Consider the following 17,085-nt stretch of genomic DNA (forward strand, 5'->3'; position numbering starts at 1 on the left):
CTTCCTAGTGGGTTTATGCCCCCTACAGCCTGCAGCCTTGGACGCTCTTTATTTCCTGTGGCCACGGCATGCCAGATGCCTGAGCTCCTCTCTTGCTGGCACATTTTCTTACTGCTTTCTTGAGGTTATTAGTAACTGTCACATCTCTTTGGTGACATACTATTACGTGCATAGCCATGGTTTAGGCCCTACAGCCAGTCTGTCCCTTCATTTAATTCCCAGTCAGCAAGGGATACATTATCATTGTCTGTGTTTTGCTTGAATGAGGCCCAGAGAGTTTAAGGAATTAATACATAGACATAACAGAAGGGCTTCTCTGCCCTTGCTTCTCCTGTTCTGCCTCCCCAGAGGTAACTTCTGGCTTGAAGGTGGCAGGTAATAGTTGACTTGCTTAACCTCCTCTAGCTCTCTGTCGTCCACGGAAGCCAGTCTGTCTAAGCTCTCTAGGGATGATGCAGTTGTTTGCATTTTTCCACTTTTACAAGTGAGGATTTAATGAACACCCTTTGTTCTTGTTTCTTTCTGTACTAATAAAAGTTTTCAGGATGGGTTCCTAGAGGTTAAATTTCTTGGTCATAGGCCATACAACGTGCGTCTCTGGTTCTGCCAAATTGACCTTCTAGATGGTTGTACCCATTTACATTCCAAACTTCAGAATTGACCACATCCTCAGTATATTCAGCTTTTTTTTTTAACAAGCTGGAATGTATGGAATTGTTATTATTTATATTACCCTGATTCCAGTGAGCGAACATGTTTTCTTAGGTTTATGGTCATTCTGATTTTCTCTTTTAATTGTCGTATATTTTGCCTGTATTTTTTCCAATAACCTGTTTGTCTTTTTCTAGTTGATTTATAGGAATTCTTTATAAATTGTGAATACTAATCTTTTGTATATTATATATTTTGAAAATGCTTTTTTGTTTCTGGGTTTTTGGGTTTTCACTTTATAATGTCTTTGTCGCATAGATTTTAAAACTTCTGAGATGTATTCGGGTTCATCATTCTTTAAGTTTTATGCTTTTTTATAGTGGAGTGGTGACTGGCTGTTTAGTCTGCCATGTCACTGGAACTGGGGGTACAGTCTTATTTTTATGCAACAGAGTAAGAGGCAGTGTCAGTTAGTGGTTACAAGCATGACCCTTGTTTCTAGGGTCATTGCCTGAGCACTCTGGCCCCTGGGTATTAGCTATGTGATTCTGTGCTGTAACTTGGTCTTTCCTGGGCTCTAAGACAGGAAAGTAATAGTACCTACGTCCTAGGGTGGTGGGTAGAGCTGAAGTAGATAATGCATGGAAAGCACGTAGCATGCTGGCTCAATCAAGGTAGGTCCCTTCTTTCTGTACTGAGAAAATTATTTAGGATGGGTACCTAGGTATGTTAGATGCTCTTGCTGTTTATAGCGTGTTGTCATCCTGGCTCTGTTCTGTGTTTCTTTTCCCCCCTTTTTTGTGTTCTTCTCTGCCAGAACATTTTCCTTGTTCATCTCAGGGTAGACATTGAGCTCTATCCGCTTAACACCCTGCATTGGTTGATATCATTTGCTGGTGAGTGGAGGTTTCTGATAACTTGGTAAGGCTTAGTATTGCATGTTTTAGGTTGACTGCACAACAGATCTTAAATTGAAAAAAAAAAAAAGCACCCTTATTTATTTCTCTGTTTTTTTATTTCATGTGCAATTATATCTACAGATGGTAGGTAGTATCTTCTTCAAAAAGATACTTAACTGAGATTTCATAAATAGAGTATATGTGTAAAAACAAAATCAGTGATTCTGAGGTTTTCGTTTAATGGAACCTAACACTTACTAGTCATATTTCTGTGTTTTTGTCTTTGAGTTCATGCTGTTTACCCTAAAAGTAGAATAGCTATTTTACCAGCAAAAATGGGTTTATTCAAGACTAGTAGAGTTTTGTATTTCCGAACAAGCAGATTAAGGCAAAACCATGGGCAAGTCTGGAGAACCAGAGAGAACCGCTCTTGTGGAGGAAAGGGCAAGTTGGCCATGCTGTTTTAAGCACAGCACCCATGCAGGCGCCCGGGGAGCCCCTGTAGCGTAGCTTCCGTTGGCTGAGTTGTGACTGCCTCACACTCACCGTGTCTGTCTGGGCTGTTGGGAGTAGGATGCTGAAACCTTCCTTCCTCCTGCTAGTAGAGAGTAGCTGAGACTATAAGGCGCCATCTCCCATGGGTCAGACTGAGGAGGAGGGCCAGGCAGGAGAGCTTCCCCTGCAGGCCTCCCGATGCCCTGTCTGTGACGTTTCCCTCTACCCATTTTCAGAATGCCTATAATGTATCCCATTAACTATCTAAAGAATATATTCCGGATGTACTTGTTTTAAGTCTATGTCTGTATATGTTAGCTTTGGATGTTTATTTAACAGTGTGGAAGGTTCTCAAACAGGAGTGGAAAGTGTCACTCAAGGACCACAATGTTTGAGTGACTCCTTCGCAGTGAGGGAGCCTGGGGGTCGGTCGGACAGGAGCTGCTCCCATCTGTGTCACTCTGCCCCCTGCATAGAGGTTTTGCATTCCCTTCCTGAATTAGTGCTGTCAAGGATCCTCTTACAACGTGTCTCCTTTCTAGAGTCACTATGCTAATCCATGCAGTTGACCTTTTTGCTCTCCTGTGGGCTGGCACCAAGTGGCATTCCAGCCTGCTGTGGTCATCTGATGACGCCCACTGAGACAGGAAGTACAGTCAGCAGGTACTGGGTGACACCAGAAATGCAGCTCAAGACCTTGTGGTACCAAGGTAGAGAGGGTCAAGTACTTGGGCCAAAGCCTGCCTTGTGAGATCATGGCCATAAAGCAGCAATGTTCATGCCACTGTTGTATCCTTTATCCAGAAATTATTTTATTCTACTCTGTTTCCACCTTGGACTTGGCCCCCCTCTGGTGTCTTGTGTAAGGCTTGAGAGGCCTTAAGAACTGTGAGAATTAAAAAAACTGCCTGTTTTAAAATGTATGTTTGCTAATGAGGTACCACAATAAAAATTTGAAGATATTTTCAATTTAAACAAGTTGCCTGACCTTTTTAAAAACTGAAATAGGTTGAGTACTGTAAATTCGCTTTTTAGTATGCTAAAAAGATAGTGTTGGAAGCATTCTTATTGTAAGAAGCCTTCAAATTGGTCACCATAGTTTATTTACTTTGATGTGAAAGTTAACTGTGAAAACAGTAAATGGTAGTTAATTTGCATGGTGCATAACCTTGCTAAAATTTAGAAACTTCCTAACATTTCACAGAAGTAAGAAGCTCAGTTCAGATTTAAGAAGCAGGTTATAAAAACAAAGTTTCATTTTATCCTGGATTATCTTTTGGATATTTTAATTCTGAGGCTGAGTTCAGGAACATGGTTTTCTTTGAACAAGAAGACATTTCCCAATCTTACATATGTTGTTTTGGTGACAGATTATTGGAAATGATTTGAACTTTTGGACATTGTATTTCAAAATAGAATTTTAAATGTAGACTGTGATACTACTTTTTTCTACAAAGCTTAGTGTTCTGCATTTTTCACATGCAGACGTTTAATATACGCTCATTGCTTTTTGCTGTTGTGTCTTGTTTCGCTAGAGGTGGAACTGTGTGACTGGGGCCTGGGTGAGTGAGGGCACGTGGGGATGGGCAGGCAGGGAGTGACTGGTCACCACATGCCTTCCTCCTGTGGCAGCTGCTTCTGTGCACCATGAGCGCTGGAGTGCCCACACAACCCTGGGAAGAAGCTAGTGGCCTCATCATTTCACAGGCAGGAAATGAGAGGCTACAGTGTCTTGCTCAGAGCTGTGAGAATCACACTCACTGGTCCAAATTCATTAAGTAGACGAGGAGACAAAGAGAACAGTGGAGCGAGGCTTTAATGATGGTCTTGCAAGATCGGGTGTCTGGTGGGCAGGCACACACCTGGGGAGTTTGGCACCAATAATTTATCTCCTAGTACGCGAGTCCCTCCCCTGGTTCCTCATTGGCTGAGTACTACAGGGTTCACATTCTTTCCCGGACGTCATCTAAGCCAGTTATATCTTTCCTTTACATTTGTCTTAATTTTATTGGTAGGTTTAAAAAACTCAAACAGGTATTGCCAGGCCCTTATCAATTCCCCCACCCCCACTCTCAGCCCTAGCAGCTTCCACCACGTGACCCTTTGTTAATACCTTACTGTTAAAGTGTTTAAACATCCTAGTGGGAATAAGTCACATTTAGGTTTTATACTCTTTCCTAACAGAGCCACATGTAAGGGAAATCCTGAGATTCTAGCTGGTGGCCCCCAAGGCTCTGCCTGACTTTCTCACTTCACCACACGTGGTGCTTGCCCAGTGTGAGCAAAAGATGTTTGGCCTCAAGAGGGTAGTTAATGCATTACCTGTTTATGGAATCAGATTCCTTGAATTTTTTTCTAGAACATCAGTATTTTTATGAAAATAGGTTTATTTTATATTCAATAATAGTTTATAGTTATCTTATTTACATATTATATTTTTAATAAAAATTTCAGACATAGATGAAACTCACATGCATTCCCCAAACTTCAGAATTTTCAAATGTCACTCTTCATTATTTTTGTTTTTTAGCTGTACTTTCTCAAAGCAGATGCTAAAATTAACATGTTTTTCTTCTCCACTTTGGGGTGCATCTCAGAAAATCTACCATAATGTAGTATTCCTATCAGTGGAGTTAACCATACTCCTTAATTATTGTCTAGTATCTAGCCCATACTCAGATTTCCCTGTCTCTCTCAGAAATGTGTTTTTACACTTAATTTATTTGAATCAGGATACAAAGTCTACACATTACATTCAGTACTCATGTCTCTTTTAATCTAGAGCATTCTAAACCCCTGTCCCAGCCCTCTTTTTATTTCATGTCATGGATTTGCTGAAAAAACTGTCTTAATTTTCTGATAGAATGCCCCCATCCTGGGCTTGCCTTTTTCCCCCTGGGGTGATGATGGTTCACCTTGCTTCTGAGCCTTAAAAGCTCGATTGGCTTCCATTGTGTGTGACAAAGAATGCTTCCTATGTAGGCTGTGCCTGTGCTGTGGCATCTCAAGAGGGGTGTAGGAGGGGAGCTGTGGCAGCCTGCACCCCCCGGTGGACAGCCCCCGCCAGCTTCCACCTGCTGGTGTTCACATCATGGGTCTTTGCCTGAATCAAGCAGGGGTTTCAAAATGGTGATTTCCTGATTCTGTCATCTCTTTCACATTCATTGGCTGGAATTATTCTTTTAAAAACAGAAACAGGCTTTCTTCATCCAAGCTGTAGGAAAACAGAATGAGTTTTGAATCCCTTTGCTTTAATGCTTATTTGCAGGCTGAGGAGGTGGTGCGCCAGTCGCCTGCACTGGGGGCTGTGACTCTCTTTCTGGTTTGGGCTCCCCCATTCTCCTTCCTCGTCGCCCTAAAGTTGTGGTCATCATCCTTGTTGGTGATCAGATTGTCCCAGATTTGGCCAGGAACACCTTTTGGTTGGCTAGACGGTTCTTTCGAATGAACCAGTTTTTGAGAATTTGTTTTGAGAATCTTGTTTTCTGGCGTAACAAGATGTCCCAAACTCATATTGTCCATTTTCTTTTTCTTTTTATTGAAATATAGTTGAAATACATTATATTGGTTTCAGGTGTACAACATAGTAATTAACAGTTAACAACATAGTAAAACACAATTATATATTAACTGATCACCACAATAAGTGTAGTTACCAACTGTCACCGTGCAAAGTTATTACAGTATTATTGACTGTATTCCCTTTACTGTACTTTCATCCCCATAACTTATAGTTGGAAGTTTGTCCCTCTTTATACCCTTCACCCATTATTTTCACCCATAACACACCTACCTCCCCCGTGACAACCACCAGTCTGTTCTCTGTGTCTGTGAGTCTGTTTGTTCTGTTGTTAATTTGTTTATTTTTTAGATAGCACATATAAGTGAAATCATATGGTATTTGTCTTTTTCTGTCTGACTTGTTTCACCTAATACCCTCTAGGTCCCATGCTGTTGCAAATGTCAGGAGTTCCTTTTTATGGCTGAGTAATATCCCATTGTGTATAGGTAACTTCTTAAGCCATTCAACCATCAGTGGACAGTTAGATTGCTTCCCTAACTTGTATATTATAAATAATGATGCAGTAAATAGGTGTGCTTTTATCTTTCAAATCCGTGATTTTGTTTTCTTTGGGTAAATTCTCAGATGTGGAATTACTGGGTCATGTGGTATTTTTCTTTTTAATTTTTTTGAGGAACTGCCATACTGATTTCCATAGTGGCTTCACCAGTTAACATCCTCACCAACAGTGTAGGAGGACTCCCTTTTCTCTACATCCATGTCAGCACTTGTTATCTCTTGTCTTGACACTAGCCATTCTGACTGGTGTGAGATGATAGCTCACTATGGTTTGGATTTGTATTTCCCAGGTGATTAGCGATGTAAAGCATCTTTTCATGTTCTTGTTGGCCATCTGAATGACTTGTTTGGAAAAATGCCTATTCACATCCTCTGCCTGTGTTTGAATTGGATTATTTTTTTGGTGTTGAGTGGTATGAGGTTTTTTTTACATATATATTTTGGATATTAGTCTTTATCAGATACGTCATTTGCAAATATATTTTCTCACACAAGAGGTTGCCTTTTTATTTCATTTGTGGTGTCCTTTGCTGTGTGAAGTGTTTTATTTGATGTCCCATTTGATTAGTTTTGCTTTGCCTGGGGAGATGTATTCAGAAGAAAATTATTAATACTAATGTTGAAGAAACTGCCTAAGTTTTCTTCCAGGTGTTTTATGATTTCGGGCCTTATATTTAGGTGTTAATCTATTTAGAGTTTATTTTCATGTATGGTGTTAGATAGTGACCCCATTTCATTCTCTTGCATGTAGCTGTCCTGTTTCTCCACACCATTTATTAAAGAGACTGTTCTTTCCCATTATATATTTTTGCCTCCTTTGTTATATAAAAATTGACCAAATAAGTGTGGGTTTATTTCTGGGCTCTGTATTCTGTTCTTGTGCCAGTACCACACTGCTTTGATTACTGTAGCTTTTAGTGTAGTTTGAAATCAGGGCGTGAGATACCCCCTGCTTTGTTCTTCAAGATTGCATGGACTACTCAGATTCTCTTGAGGTGAGTGCATTTTCTGTCCTGTACCTGGATTCGGCCATTTCTCCAAGGAGCCCTGGTTGCCTTGAGTGGAGAATAGTGTTTAGAGACCACAGTCAAGGTGCTAGAGGTGCTTATTTTTTACCAGCTTGTCTTTTGCTTTCAAGGCTTTTTCAGTGGAAAGAGAAGATATTTTTGTGGACAGAACACCATGAGTTACTACTGATGTTTCCAGTTAAGATTTGGCCTTACAGTATTTTTACTTCATTTCTTTAATTTTTAAATCTCTTTGTCTTATGCTAAAATCTTGTTTTGAACTACGTTAACACAATTGCGTGTTTGCTTCATTCTCTATTATGTACGTAATACCAATATTACTACTAACAGTAGGACTTCTGAATGAAGATTAATATTTCTTTGTGGGATATGTGCAGATGTCTGGGGATGTTTTTGGTTGTGACTGCTGGCATCTGGCATAAAGAGGCCAGGGGTCTTGCAGTCATCCACATCAAAGAATTGTCCAGGCCAGAATGGCATAATGCTGAGGTCGAGAAGACCTTTCCTCAATCTAAACTGGCTTGACTGTGACCCATAGTAAGAAAAGAATTGCATTTTACATTGGAGCCCAGGATATACAGGAGTAAGTGGAATCAAACTTTCATGAGCTGGTTCTCATCCTGTTGCCTTGCCCAGAGTACATTGTACTAAAAAAAACCTAGTCTGGTCTATTCTATGCCACTGATAAAGGAAAAAATGGATCATTCATAAGCCATGGTTCAAATATAGGTCTCAGTGATATCAATGGGTAAAATTAAGCTCAGTTGGTAAAGCTATATGAGTTTTGCTTTTATATAAACAATACTTCTAGCTATTAAGCTGTACAAGGAAAGGATGTGTTGCTTGGCTAGTTCTTAAGTAGATAATGTTGGCATTATAGCTGAGGCATTGAGAAAAATATGTTGACTCACTGCTTTTCACAGCAAGCCATGTTTTCTGGCAGGGAATTGTTTTATAATGTTTAGGTGTTCGGGTACTGGATGGATTTTTGTTAGAATTCATGAAAGGAGAAATCTGCTTGTGGTATGTGTGTGTGCATTCCTGCACTTTATCAGTTGTTCAGAAAAGTTTTTCCTGCCACCTGAAAGAGTAATTTTTTCCCATTTTCAGGGAACTTGGCCTTCTGTAGCATTGAACTACATCAAGATGTTATAGTAGTTGGCTTACACTGAATGAGTATGGGTTACGGTGCGTTAGAGATCATGTCTTTAATTTCAGACAATATTTAATGCATTTGTGTGCATTATATGTTATATATTATAAGGTACTGTAGTTTAGTGTTCTTAGAAAAAAACAGGGTTTGTCGGAGCCCTGCCCATCAGGCTGTGGAATGGGAGGGTGGGGAGGAAGGTCCCTTGGGAATGAGTGCCCTGGAAGAGTTGCTGTCAGCCCAGTGGAGATATTTTAAGTGGTTACAATTTTAAGCTTTCAGGAGTACTAATCATCTTGTAAAAATTTTTAGATAACAAGTATTCAGTAGTAGTAGTGTTTAAGAAATAATGTTTATACAGGTAAGATTTCAAAATCACCCATTCAATATTTCTTCCATCCTCTACCTAAAATGTTAACACTCAGATGTTACCACTGTTTTTAACAGAGTGAGTCAAATGGACATTGCCCAGCTGTTTGTTTTCTGTTCTAGTAACTTGTAAAAGAGTGTGTTTGTGTGTGTGTGTCAGAGACCCAGCTGTATTTTTCCCTAACATTTTGCACATATTTTGGAGGCCAACAGCATTAGGAATCAGTTGTGTGTATGTGTAATAAAGTGTTGCAGTCTGTCAGTTGCGATTCCCTTCCTGGGCAGTTGGAGTGATGATTACCTGTTTGAAGTTAGCACTGTTTTGCTGCAGGCTAGGAAATGCATTGCCAGTAAATCTGAACATGGTGAGAGGAGAGGCGAATGGAACATGGCTGACCTGTTTAAGCTTTAGAACAAATGGTTCTGATTAACTTGAGCAAAAGCAATCTCGCAGGGCTGCCCTGTGAGTTTCTGCTGGGTTGGATAAGAGGCCAGTTGATGATCAATTCCATTAATTATGAGATACACAAATCTCCATCTTTAATTCTTTGCAGACATTCTATTGTTACAGACATTTAATTTTGCTTTAGAGTTGTCATTAAATCAACCCCAAGAAGTACTATATTTCTGTTGTAATAACATTGGTGACTGTGCCTTTCAGGGAAAAGTTTGGTAAAGGTAAATATATACTTTTAGGGAAAAAAAGCTTGTTCTCCTGTTAGAAAAAAATAACCATGAAGGAAAGGAAACAAGTGGTTGTCATACTGTCTTTCCTTCCCTTTGAATTAGACTTGGAATAGCATGGAGCTCACTGTCTGCTGATCAGAGTGACAGGGCACTGTTAGCCTCCAAGATGCATCTGCCAGCTGGTGTACCAACAAAAATGGGTTTATTTGGGAACAAAGAGTTGCAGTTTGGGACAAAAGGCTACAACAAACCTGTAATGGAGCCCAGCGAACAAAAGACAGGAATGTTATTTTTTGGAGAAGAAGGAGGAAGTTGGGAGGAATTGTTTGAATGCAAGTCCACTGGAAAAGCATGAGTCTAGGGTGTTGGGTTCCTGTTGGCTGAGGGGCGCAGCTGGTGGATTTCTTGTAGGAGGGGCAGCGCCCATCTGTCCCTGGCAGGGCCTGTGATGGCGTTTCCTTGCTGTTGGTGGTCTCCTGTGGCTTGTGACCAGCCTCTTCCCCTTCTGCCTGGCTCTACTGCAGTGAGGTTCCCTGTATTGATTTTCTCAGCAGGTACTGGGTTACCTGATGAAAACACACACCTGAAAATGCACTGCTAGCAAGTAGGCACCTTAGGTATTGGAGGCTCTACAAGACATTTTTATGGCAAATACTCCTCTTGGTGATGTGTATAACCAACACTAAGGAGGGAGGCTTCTTTTTCCCCTAAGGAGACATTTGTCTTTGTAAAACTGTTAACTGTATGGGCTACATTATTAAAGGGATTTTAGCCCTGCCATTGAGATTCAGAGCTGTTCACATCAGATTTAAAGTTTTGTTTTCCAGAATTCTTATTAGTTGAGAACAGAACACAAGTGGGAGAATTGTACAGTATATCGCTGTTGGAAGTTTTGACTCGTTTGCTTTTCTTTTTATGTGGGAAGCATTATATGGTCTGAGGGAGGAGCTAGGCTAATGAATAGCAGGCTTCCTCACTCGGAAGAGCTCAGTTGGGTAGAAGAGACAGAGGCAGTACACGTGGGCTGTGGAGCACTGGCAGTAAGCAGGTGACTGCAAGGTGCTTCGTGCAGTTCACCAACTCCTCAGAACAACTTGCTGTTCTCACTTAATGATTGAGGGAATTGGAGCTCATGTGGATATTAATTAACCCACTTAAAGGTGCAGCAGTTAAGTTGAACGCCAGCTCGTTTCCGTCCTGCCTTTTTTTCCGTCCTCCAGTTTTTCCCTTTAGCCGTGTCATGGACAGGGCTGTAGACAAGCAGATAGTATTGATCAGGCACTGTGTGGAGTCGAGCCTGGCCTCTGATCCCACCTCGAGCTTCAGTAATCCTGTATCCAAGTGGCCGGTTCTGTCTATGGGTGACGGTGGCAAGTCACTGACTCCCTGAGCTTCGCATTTTTCTCTTACTCATCTGTTTGTTTCTTCTGGAGCTCTCTACCTGTTGTAAAGAATAGAAAAAAGCATCCAGCTCCCTTCTGATGATGAAGCTGCAGCAGAGCGTGACAATGTAAGAGAGCGCTTCTGGGCAGCCCGCCTGCCCCGCTGCTTGTAGCCCATGCCCACGTCTTTGGGCTGCTGCCCCCAGTGGGAGGGTGACATCATTTAACTCTTAGTTTGGGGCATTAAATGCTGGACGTTCAGTATCTGGCACATGGTCGCTCTTAATATATGTTGTTATTGTTAATACTGTTGGTTGGGTTACCACGCCCAGTTTTTAGGCTCAGGAACTTGATTTTATGTCTTATCCAGTTTAATAAAATTCTGTGAATTTATTCACACCATTCAAACTTACGGTTTGCTGGGTAATTGAATGGAATGAATCTATTAATTTATTAAGGAAATGTTCTAGGAAAGTATACCCAGGCATTCCTGTGTGGTGCTCAGGTAACCAGGCACACCAAATTAACAGTGCTAATGAAGCCAAAGCAAAGCTAGTTTTTTTTTAGGCAGCTTTATTTAGGCGTGAGAGAGCCTGGCATATTGTTTCTTAGGACAGAAACATCACCTGTCTGTAGACGGAGCGGCTGCTTATCGGCGACACCCTCAGCCTGCCCTTCCACTTGCTCCCTTGTCCCCGTTTATCTCAGCGTTTTGGGTCAGATCAGTAGCAGACCCGTTATAACGGAGATGGTACACGTGCAGCCCTTTTTACCCATGAGGGCAGTGATCGGCACGTGAGGTCTTCGTGAGGATGATCAGGGCTGTCACGCTCGCCTTTCCGTGCTGTCCTCCACCCGCCCATTTTTTATCCTTCCCTTTGATTCCTGGCCGGGATGGCCGGACGACGCTCCCCGAGCCGGGCCTGCTGCATGCCCAGCCAACGGCCGCTCTCCCGGGTCCCGAGGGGCCGGAGCGGCGCAGATCCTGATGGACGTGAGGTGTGACCCTGGGATACAGATATGACTGTTGATCTCAAAATAAAACTGCCAGGTGTTTCACCTGCAGAAGTGGCTTTACTCCAGAACAGCCGAAAATGACAGTTTAGGACCCGCGGCGAAGTCCAGACCGGACTGAAGGCTGTTACTGGGGGAGGGCCGAGGGGGAGAGCGTTGTAAGCAGAAAGCCCATTGGAGGAGAGAGGAACACCGCATGTCGTGGCCTTCCATTGGTCTCGTTGACTGCGCTGGGGTGGCGGTGCAGCTGCGCGTCCCTGCAGGGGCCGGGTCTGTGGTCCTGGGGGCGCTCGCGGTGCACCGAGGGCGGCGGGGAGAGCTTCCCAGGGATCTCCGCGTGTCAGGGAGATTTCCCTTCAGTAAGGATCACGACTCCCATGATAAAAACTTACATTATAGTAACTAAATTTATGGAGTACCTTTTGTTTACTGAAGTGCTGACTTTGGAGCCTGTGGGGAGGGAGGGGATAAGAAGGGGAAACCTGGAATGATTAGCAGCCTGGGGCCGGTGTTAGGGGTGAAGGAGAGCCCCGGCGGCGGTGGTGCACGGGAAGTGTTCCTTAGCACCTCCTGGCGCTTAGGAAACGTTAGCCGCCCTCAGCATCAATGGACACTGTATGCATACTTACGGTCTAGGATCATCTTCCACAGGCACTGATACTTATGCAGGTTTTAGGGTTGCAGACTAATGTAGAGATGGAAACATTTCAAAGAATATCAGCTTAACTTTACTTACTTGGCCCAGCCAGGGTAAAGAGCCATTTCATAAAATTCTGAGAGATCAGAGCAGACCCCTACTAATACCACTCCCATTTGGCTGACTCCTTCAACTTTTTCAGATATCAGCCCCATAACTGTGGCACCCCTTCCATAGAATCTGGTTCAGTGGTAATTGTAGCATTTCATATTTTTCCCTGGGGCAGTGAGAAATGGGAAGACAGTACTGCCTAGTGGCCAGAGTCTGGGCAAGCATAGTAAAAGGTTGCCCAGTAAAGCATAGAAATGTGCCTTATTACCTTGTTTTCTAGTTTAAAGAGAATAGTTTATACAGTTAACCCTATTCTAATATCTCATTTTCCATGCTTTTCTTCAAATAAATACTTGTTAGATCATAATTACCAGTGAAGAATAGGTTGGGGAAAAGTTGAGAAGAGCTTGCCTGTGATGGCTGTGAGCAGCATGGGGAAGATTTGACCTCATAGAGGATGGAGAGCTGTCATAGAGCGCGAAGCTAAGGATGGCATGATCTGACCTACTTGTAACAAGATGATGGATTCTGAATGTATTTTGTACAGGGAATGACTTTAGTTGTATGAGGTATGGAGGCTGCCCCTCATGGAGCAGCTGGGCCTTTACTGTGTTCCAGGGGTAGTGTTCCTTGAGATTTTATTGGGAGCCGTGCCTTTTTCTGTGTTCAAGGAAATAATCGGGTACAGGAACTCTGGACCTCACCCCTCACATCCCCAGATAAACTGTTTACCCACCAAATAAAAGAGGTGCTTCCCAACCTGTAGGATATGACCCTCTAGGTCTTACGGTTATAGTAAAGAGTCCCGAAACTTGTGAGTTTCACCTAAGTAAACTACTTTAATTGATTAAAAGGACAAAAAGGAAATAATGGGAAAGAGCATCCCACAGGTTCCTGGTCTTCAGCCTACCTTACAGTGAATACTCCTTTGGCTGGACTTGCATTCTATTTTTCTCTAGAAGTAAGGTTTCGAGAAAAGTCTAAGTTAAGTTTGTTGATTTGGGGCAAGTAGTTCATATTAAAAATGAGTTGCAATTATATTGTGCAGAAGTTAAGAGTTTGCATTTGTTCATATTCACAGGAGGATTGGGTCTGACTTCCTCCCTTCTTCATTTAGGCTCTAAAGCCTCAGGCCCGATGGGACCTCAGAAGCAGACAGGCATGGGCTGTTGAGCTCAGTGGAGCTGGGTTTTAATTCTAGACTTGCCACTTAAGTGCTTGAGCAAAATACTCAAACTTTGTGAGTTTTAATGACCAAATCTTGAAAATAATGTTTAATAATAGTATCTGTTCACTTGTGTTGGTATAAAGATGTAATAAAATAGTGCATGTCCAGGTGTGCCTGGCACTTGAGAAGACTTAATAAGTGTTAGCTGTTACTAGTATCAGCTCGTCCATGGCCATTACCTTGCACACATGACAAGGCAAAGAGAAATTGTAAATAACTTGTCCCAAGTCACATAACTAAATTGAAAGCTAAAATCCCAGGTCTCTTAGTGTCTCTCTCAGATATTTATGATAATGAAATATTTTTAAAAGGTGGTAAATACTCTTTTTCATTTATTATTGTTACAAACGCTTGTCCAAAAATGTATCATTTTGTTTTATTTCAGGATTTGGAGTTCCATGGAGTGATGAGATTTTATTTTCAAGATAAAGCTGCTGGAAACTTTGCAACAAAATGTATTCGGGTCTCTAGCACTGCCACCACTCAAGATGTAATTGAAACACTAGCAGAGAAATTCCGACCTGACATGCGAATGTTATCATCTCCCAAGTACTCTCTCTATGAAGTGCATGTCAGTGGAGGTCAGTGTATACAGAGACTTGTGAGAGGCGTGTCCTGGTGTTGCACATGGAGAACTTAGGGTGCTTGTCCCCAGGGCATCTTACAGCCCTGCTTTACTGCTCTCTCTCGGTGGGCTGGGGGTGGAGCTGACAACATGGCAAACCTTTTGCACTTCTGGGAAATGTTCTTAAAAGTCCCTAGCACGTAACATTTATCAACATTTATTGGAAGTCAGAATGAATATATTAATTTTACATGTGCTTATTTCACCAAAGGTAAGTAGCACCTGCATTTCATAGTTATCCAACCAAATTGGGCGTCTCACACACTGGTGATGTAGTTGCTGCTTGCTTCTGGAGAAGTATTTCATGTAGCTCGTATGTATAGATTGTAATGTTGCAATTGGCTGTAACCCAGTTGATGACCCTGTAAGTATAAATAATCAAACTTGTGATATTTTTTGTAACATGGAACAGTATATTTTCATTGTTCTTTGGAAACTCTTAATAGTAATTTCTCCGTTTTAATATTTGAAATTTCTAAAAATATCTTACCTCTGTACTGCAAATGACAATATAAGTTGGGCTGATTAGAAATACAGAAATTTAGAAAATTTTCTATGAGTGTTTTGGAAATACTGAGTTACCTGTAAAAACACAAACCCCAAGTTTCAATTACTGTAGCAAGTACAGTATTCATCTAGCACATACAATTTGAATACCAGTTAAATGTCATCCACAAACCCTTTTTGAATGTAATTTATTTTTCTTGACTTCAAAATTAAAGCTCTCTTTGTACATTTGATATTGAGCTAAAATTTTTATAATGTGCAGAATTTGGACATGATCACAGCACACGTCTCTCCCCCATCGTATCTAATGTGGCCATGTTCGTTTCTTGCTCTTTAAGGTCATGAGGTTGTCATGCACATGAATGATATAGCAAAAGTGAATTTGGCAGTAGAGGTCAGCTTCACTTCTGGATGGCTTTTCTGAGATTGAATTTTTCCTTGACCTCAGAATCTTTAGAAATAGGTGATAGAGAGGAAGAAGGCTTTTTTCTTCTGTCTGCATTTTCTGATCATTTGAACACCACCATATGAAGCCTTTGGAATTGTAAGATTGGAATTTGAGATCTAAAAATAGAATGTTTTTTTAAAGGACCTTCTTCCTTTTAATTTTCTTTATTAACTTGAGAGGGGGTGAAAGCACAATGAAGGTTTATAAAGAAAGAGGAAGTGGTGATTCCCCCACTTGGTCCCGCCCCCCCAGGACCAACTGGGACCAGCTGGTGGCCTCTCCCCCGCTGCTCAGGGCAGCAGGTCCCACCAGTGTCACACGTGTGGAGAAAGCCCTTGCACAGACAGATCATGGAGCCCTTAGTATGTCCTGTTTTCTTTTTTTATCCCCTACCACCACCAACGAAATACCTGGTGGTTCATCTTACCGGGTAGGTTCAGACAAGTTAATAATAATAAGTGCTTATGTGCTAATGACTTCGTGGGTGTTTGAAAAAGTAGTGCACATGAAATGAAGGAAAAGTAAGCTTCATCCTTCATGGCAGTTATGCCCTGATGGGGGGTGTGTACTTCTTGGGCCCTGCCCAGCCTGTGGACTGGGGACAGCACCTCACCTCCTATCCACATGGCTTTTGGGGGAGTGCTTGTTGTCATTTATGGCACCATGGAAAGCCTGGCCTGGCCCCTGTGTGCCTCCAGCAGAAAGTGATGTGTGCAGGCCGGTGCGCCTGGGACTACCAGCACTGTCGTCATGCTGTGTTGGCAGGTGCAGGTTGTTCCCTTGGAAATCTAAAGTGCTGCTCGGCCAGTGTGCCAGCTGCCTGGCTCACATTGATGGACCATGGCTCTAGCGGGCTACGTTTTCGGCCCCAGCCCATTCTTCGACCACCAGGGAAACTCAGCATTCTCATTTTTGTATATTAGGATTTTGTATGAAATCAACTGGGAAAAAATAAGGATTCTGCTATTTTAAGAAAAGGTGTAAGAACCTCTAAAGCAGAAGGTATCTTCAAGCTATACAGCTGTAGTGGGGCCCTAACAAGCTCACATTCAGTAGTTAGGCACATGTACTTTAGAATATCTGACCCTTGCTTTTGTTTTACTTTTAGGGTTTTGACTTAATTGTTCTTAATATTAGTTCTCTAACAAGTACACTATGAAGAATTTGGATCAAGTACCAATTTTGCGACAAGAACAACTTGGTAATTTTGGTTTGCAGCAGGAATTTCAAACTTACTGGTCCAATACCTAGTTTACTACTCTGATTTTTTCCTTTTACACTGTTTCGTTGATAAAGTAATCATTTACAATTTGTTATTCCTGCCTTCTGATGATTAGCATCACTGTTTACATGTGATGCTCACTGAGAGCCTCTATAAGCCTCTATAAGTTGGTCCTGACCCTGTCTTCCGTATCACAGTGGTTCTTCAGCTGCTCACCCTACATACAGTTACCTGGATAATCTTTGCCAGAACTCTAGGCTTTCAGGAGGCTCCCTGATGAGGCTGTGTGGGGCTCTCAGAGAGTCCCTCAGCGGATCACCACATTCCTGCCAGTGTGCCAGAGGCTTCCTAGATCCCTAACGAGGAAGGAGGAATACCCTGGACTTAGCATTTCAGCATAACCAGCAGGTGGTAGCTGCTTCATGGTGGAGGGGATGTGATGTGAAGGTTGAGGGTGGTGAACTTGGAGGTGAGGATCAGTACAGAGACAGGAAGAGGGATGCAGCAGTGATTTCCAAGGCTGGTTCATGGTAGCAATATAATACTGATAT

At 42.1% G+C, this 17,085-nt stretch overlaps 1 protein-coding gene and 1 long non-coding RNA gene across 20 annotated transcripts in view; one reads left to right on the forward strand and one right to left on the reverse strand.

Moving 5' to 3' along the window:
* AFDN (afadin, adherens junction formation factor) overlaps positions 1-17,085 on the forward strand; it is a 126,308-nt gene that overhangs the window by 20,422 nt on the left and 88,801 nt on the right. For all 18 annotated transcript variants that reach the window (XM_037020919.2, XM_037020925.2, XM_037020924.2 and 15 more), the window contains exon 2: positions 14,118-14,313. In XM_037020919.2, coding sequence (XP_036876814.1) covers positions 14,118-14,313 — 196 coding nt within the window. The remainder of the gene's footprint in view (positions 1-14,117; positions 14,314-17,085) is intronic.
* Positions 3,132-14,111, reverse strand: LOC140845521 (uncharacterized). Of its 2 annotated transcripts, XR_012124351.1 has the most exons (4): positions 12,876-14,111; positions 12,386-12,441; positions 11,369-12,206; positions 3,132-10,801 (listed from the first exon to the last, which is right to left on the reverse strand). It is a non-coding gene; the product is annotated as an uncharacterized lncRNA (long non-coding RNA). The 2 variants fall into 2 exon arrangements; XR_012124350.1 differs by having other exon boundaries at positions 3,132-12,206.

The sequence above is a fragment of the Manis javanica genome, chromosome 13 (genome assembly GCF_040802235.1).
Source record: "Manis javanica isolate MJ-LG chromosome 13, MJ_LKY, whole genome shotgun sequence".
In the NCBI taxonomy this organism is placed as follows: Eukaryota; Metazoa; Chordata; class Mammalia; order Pholidota; family Manidae; genus Manis; species Manis javanica.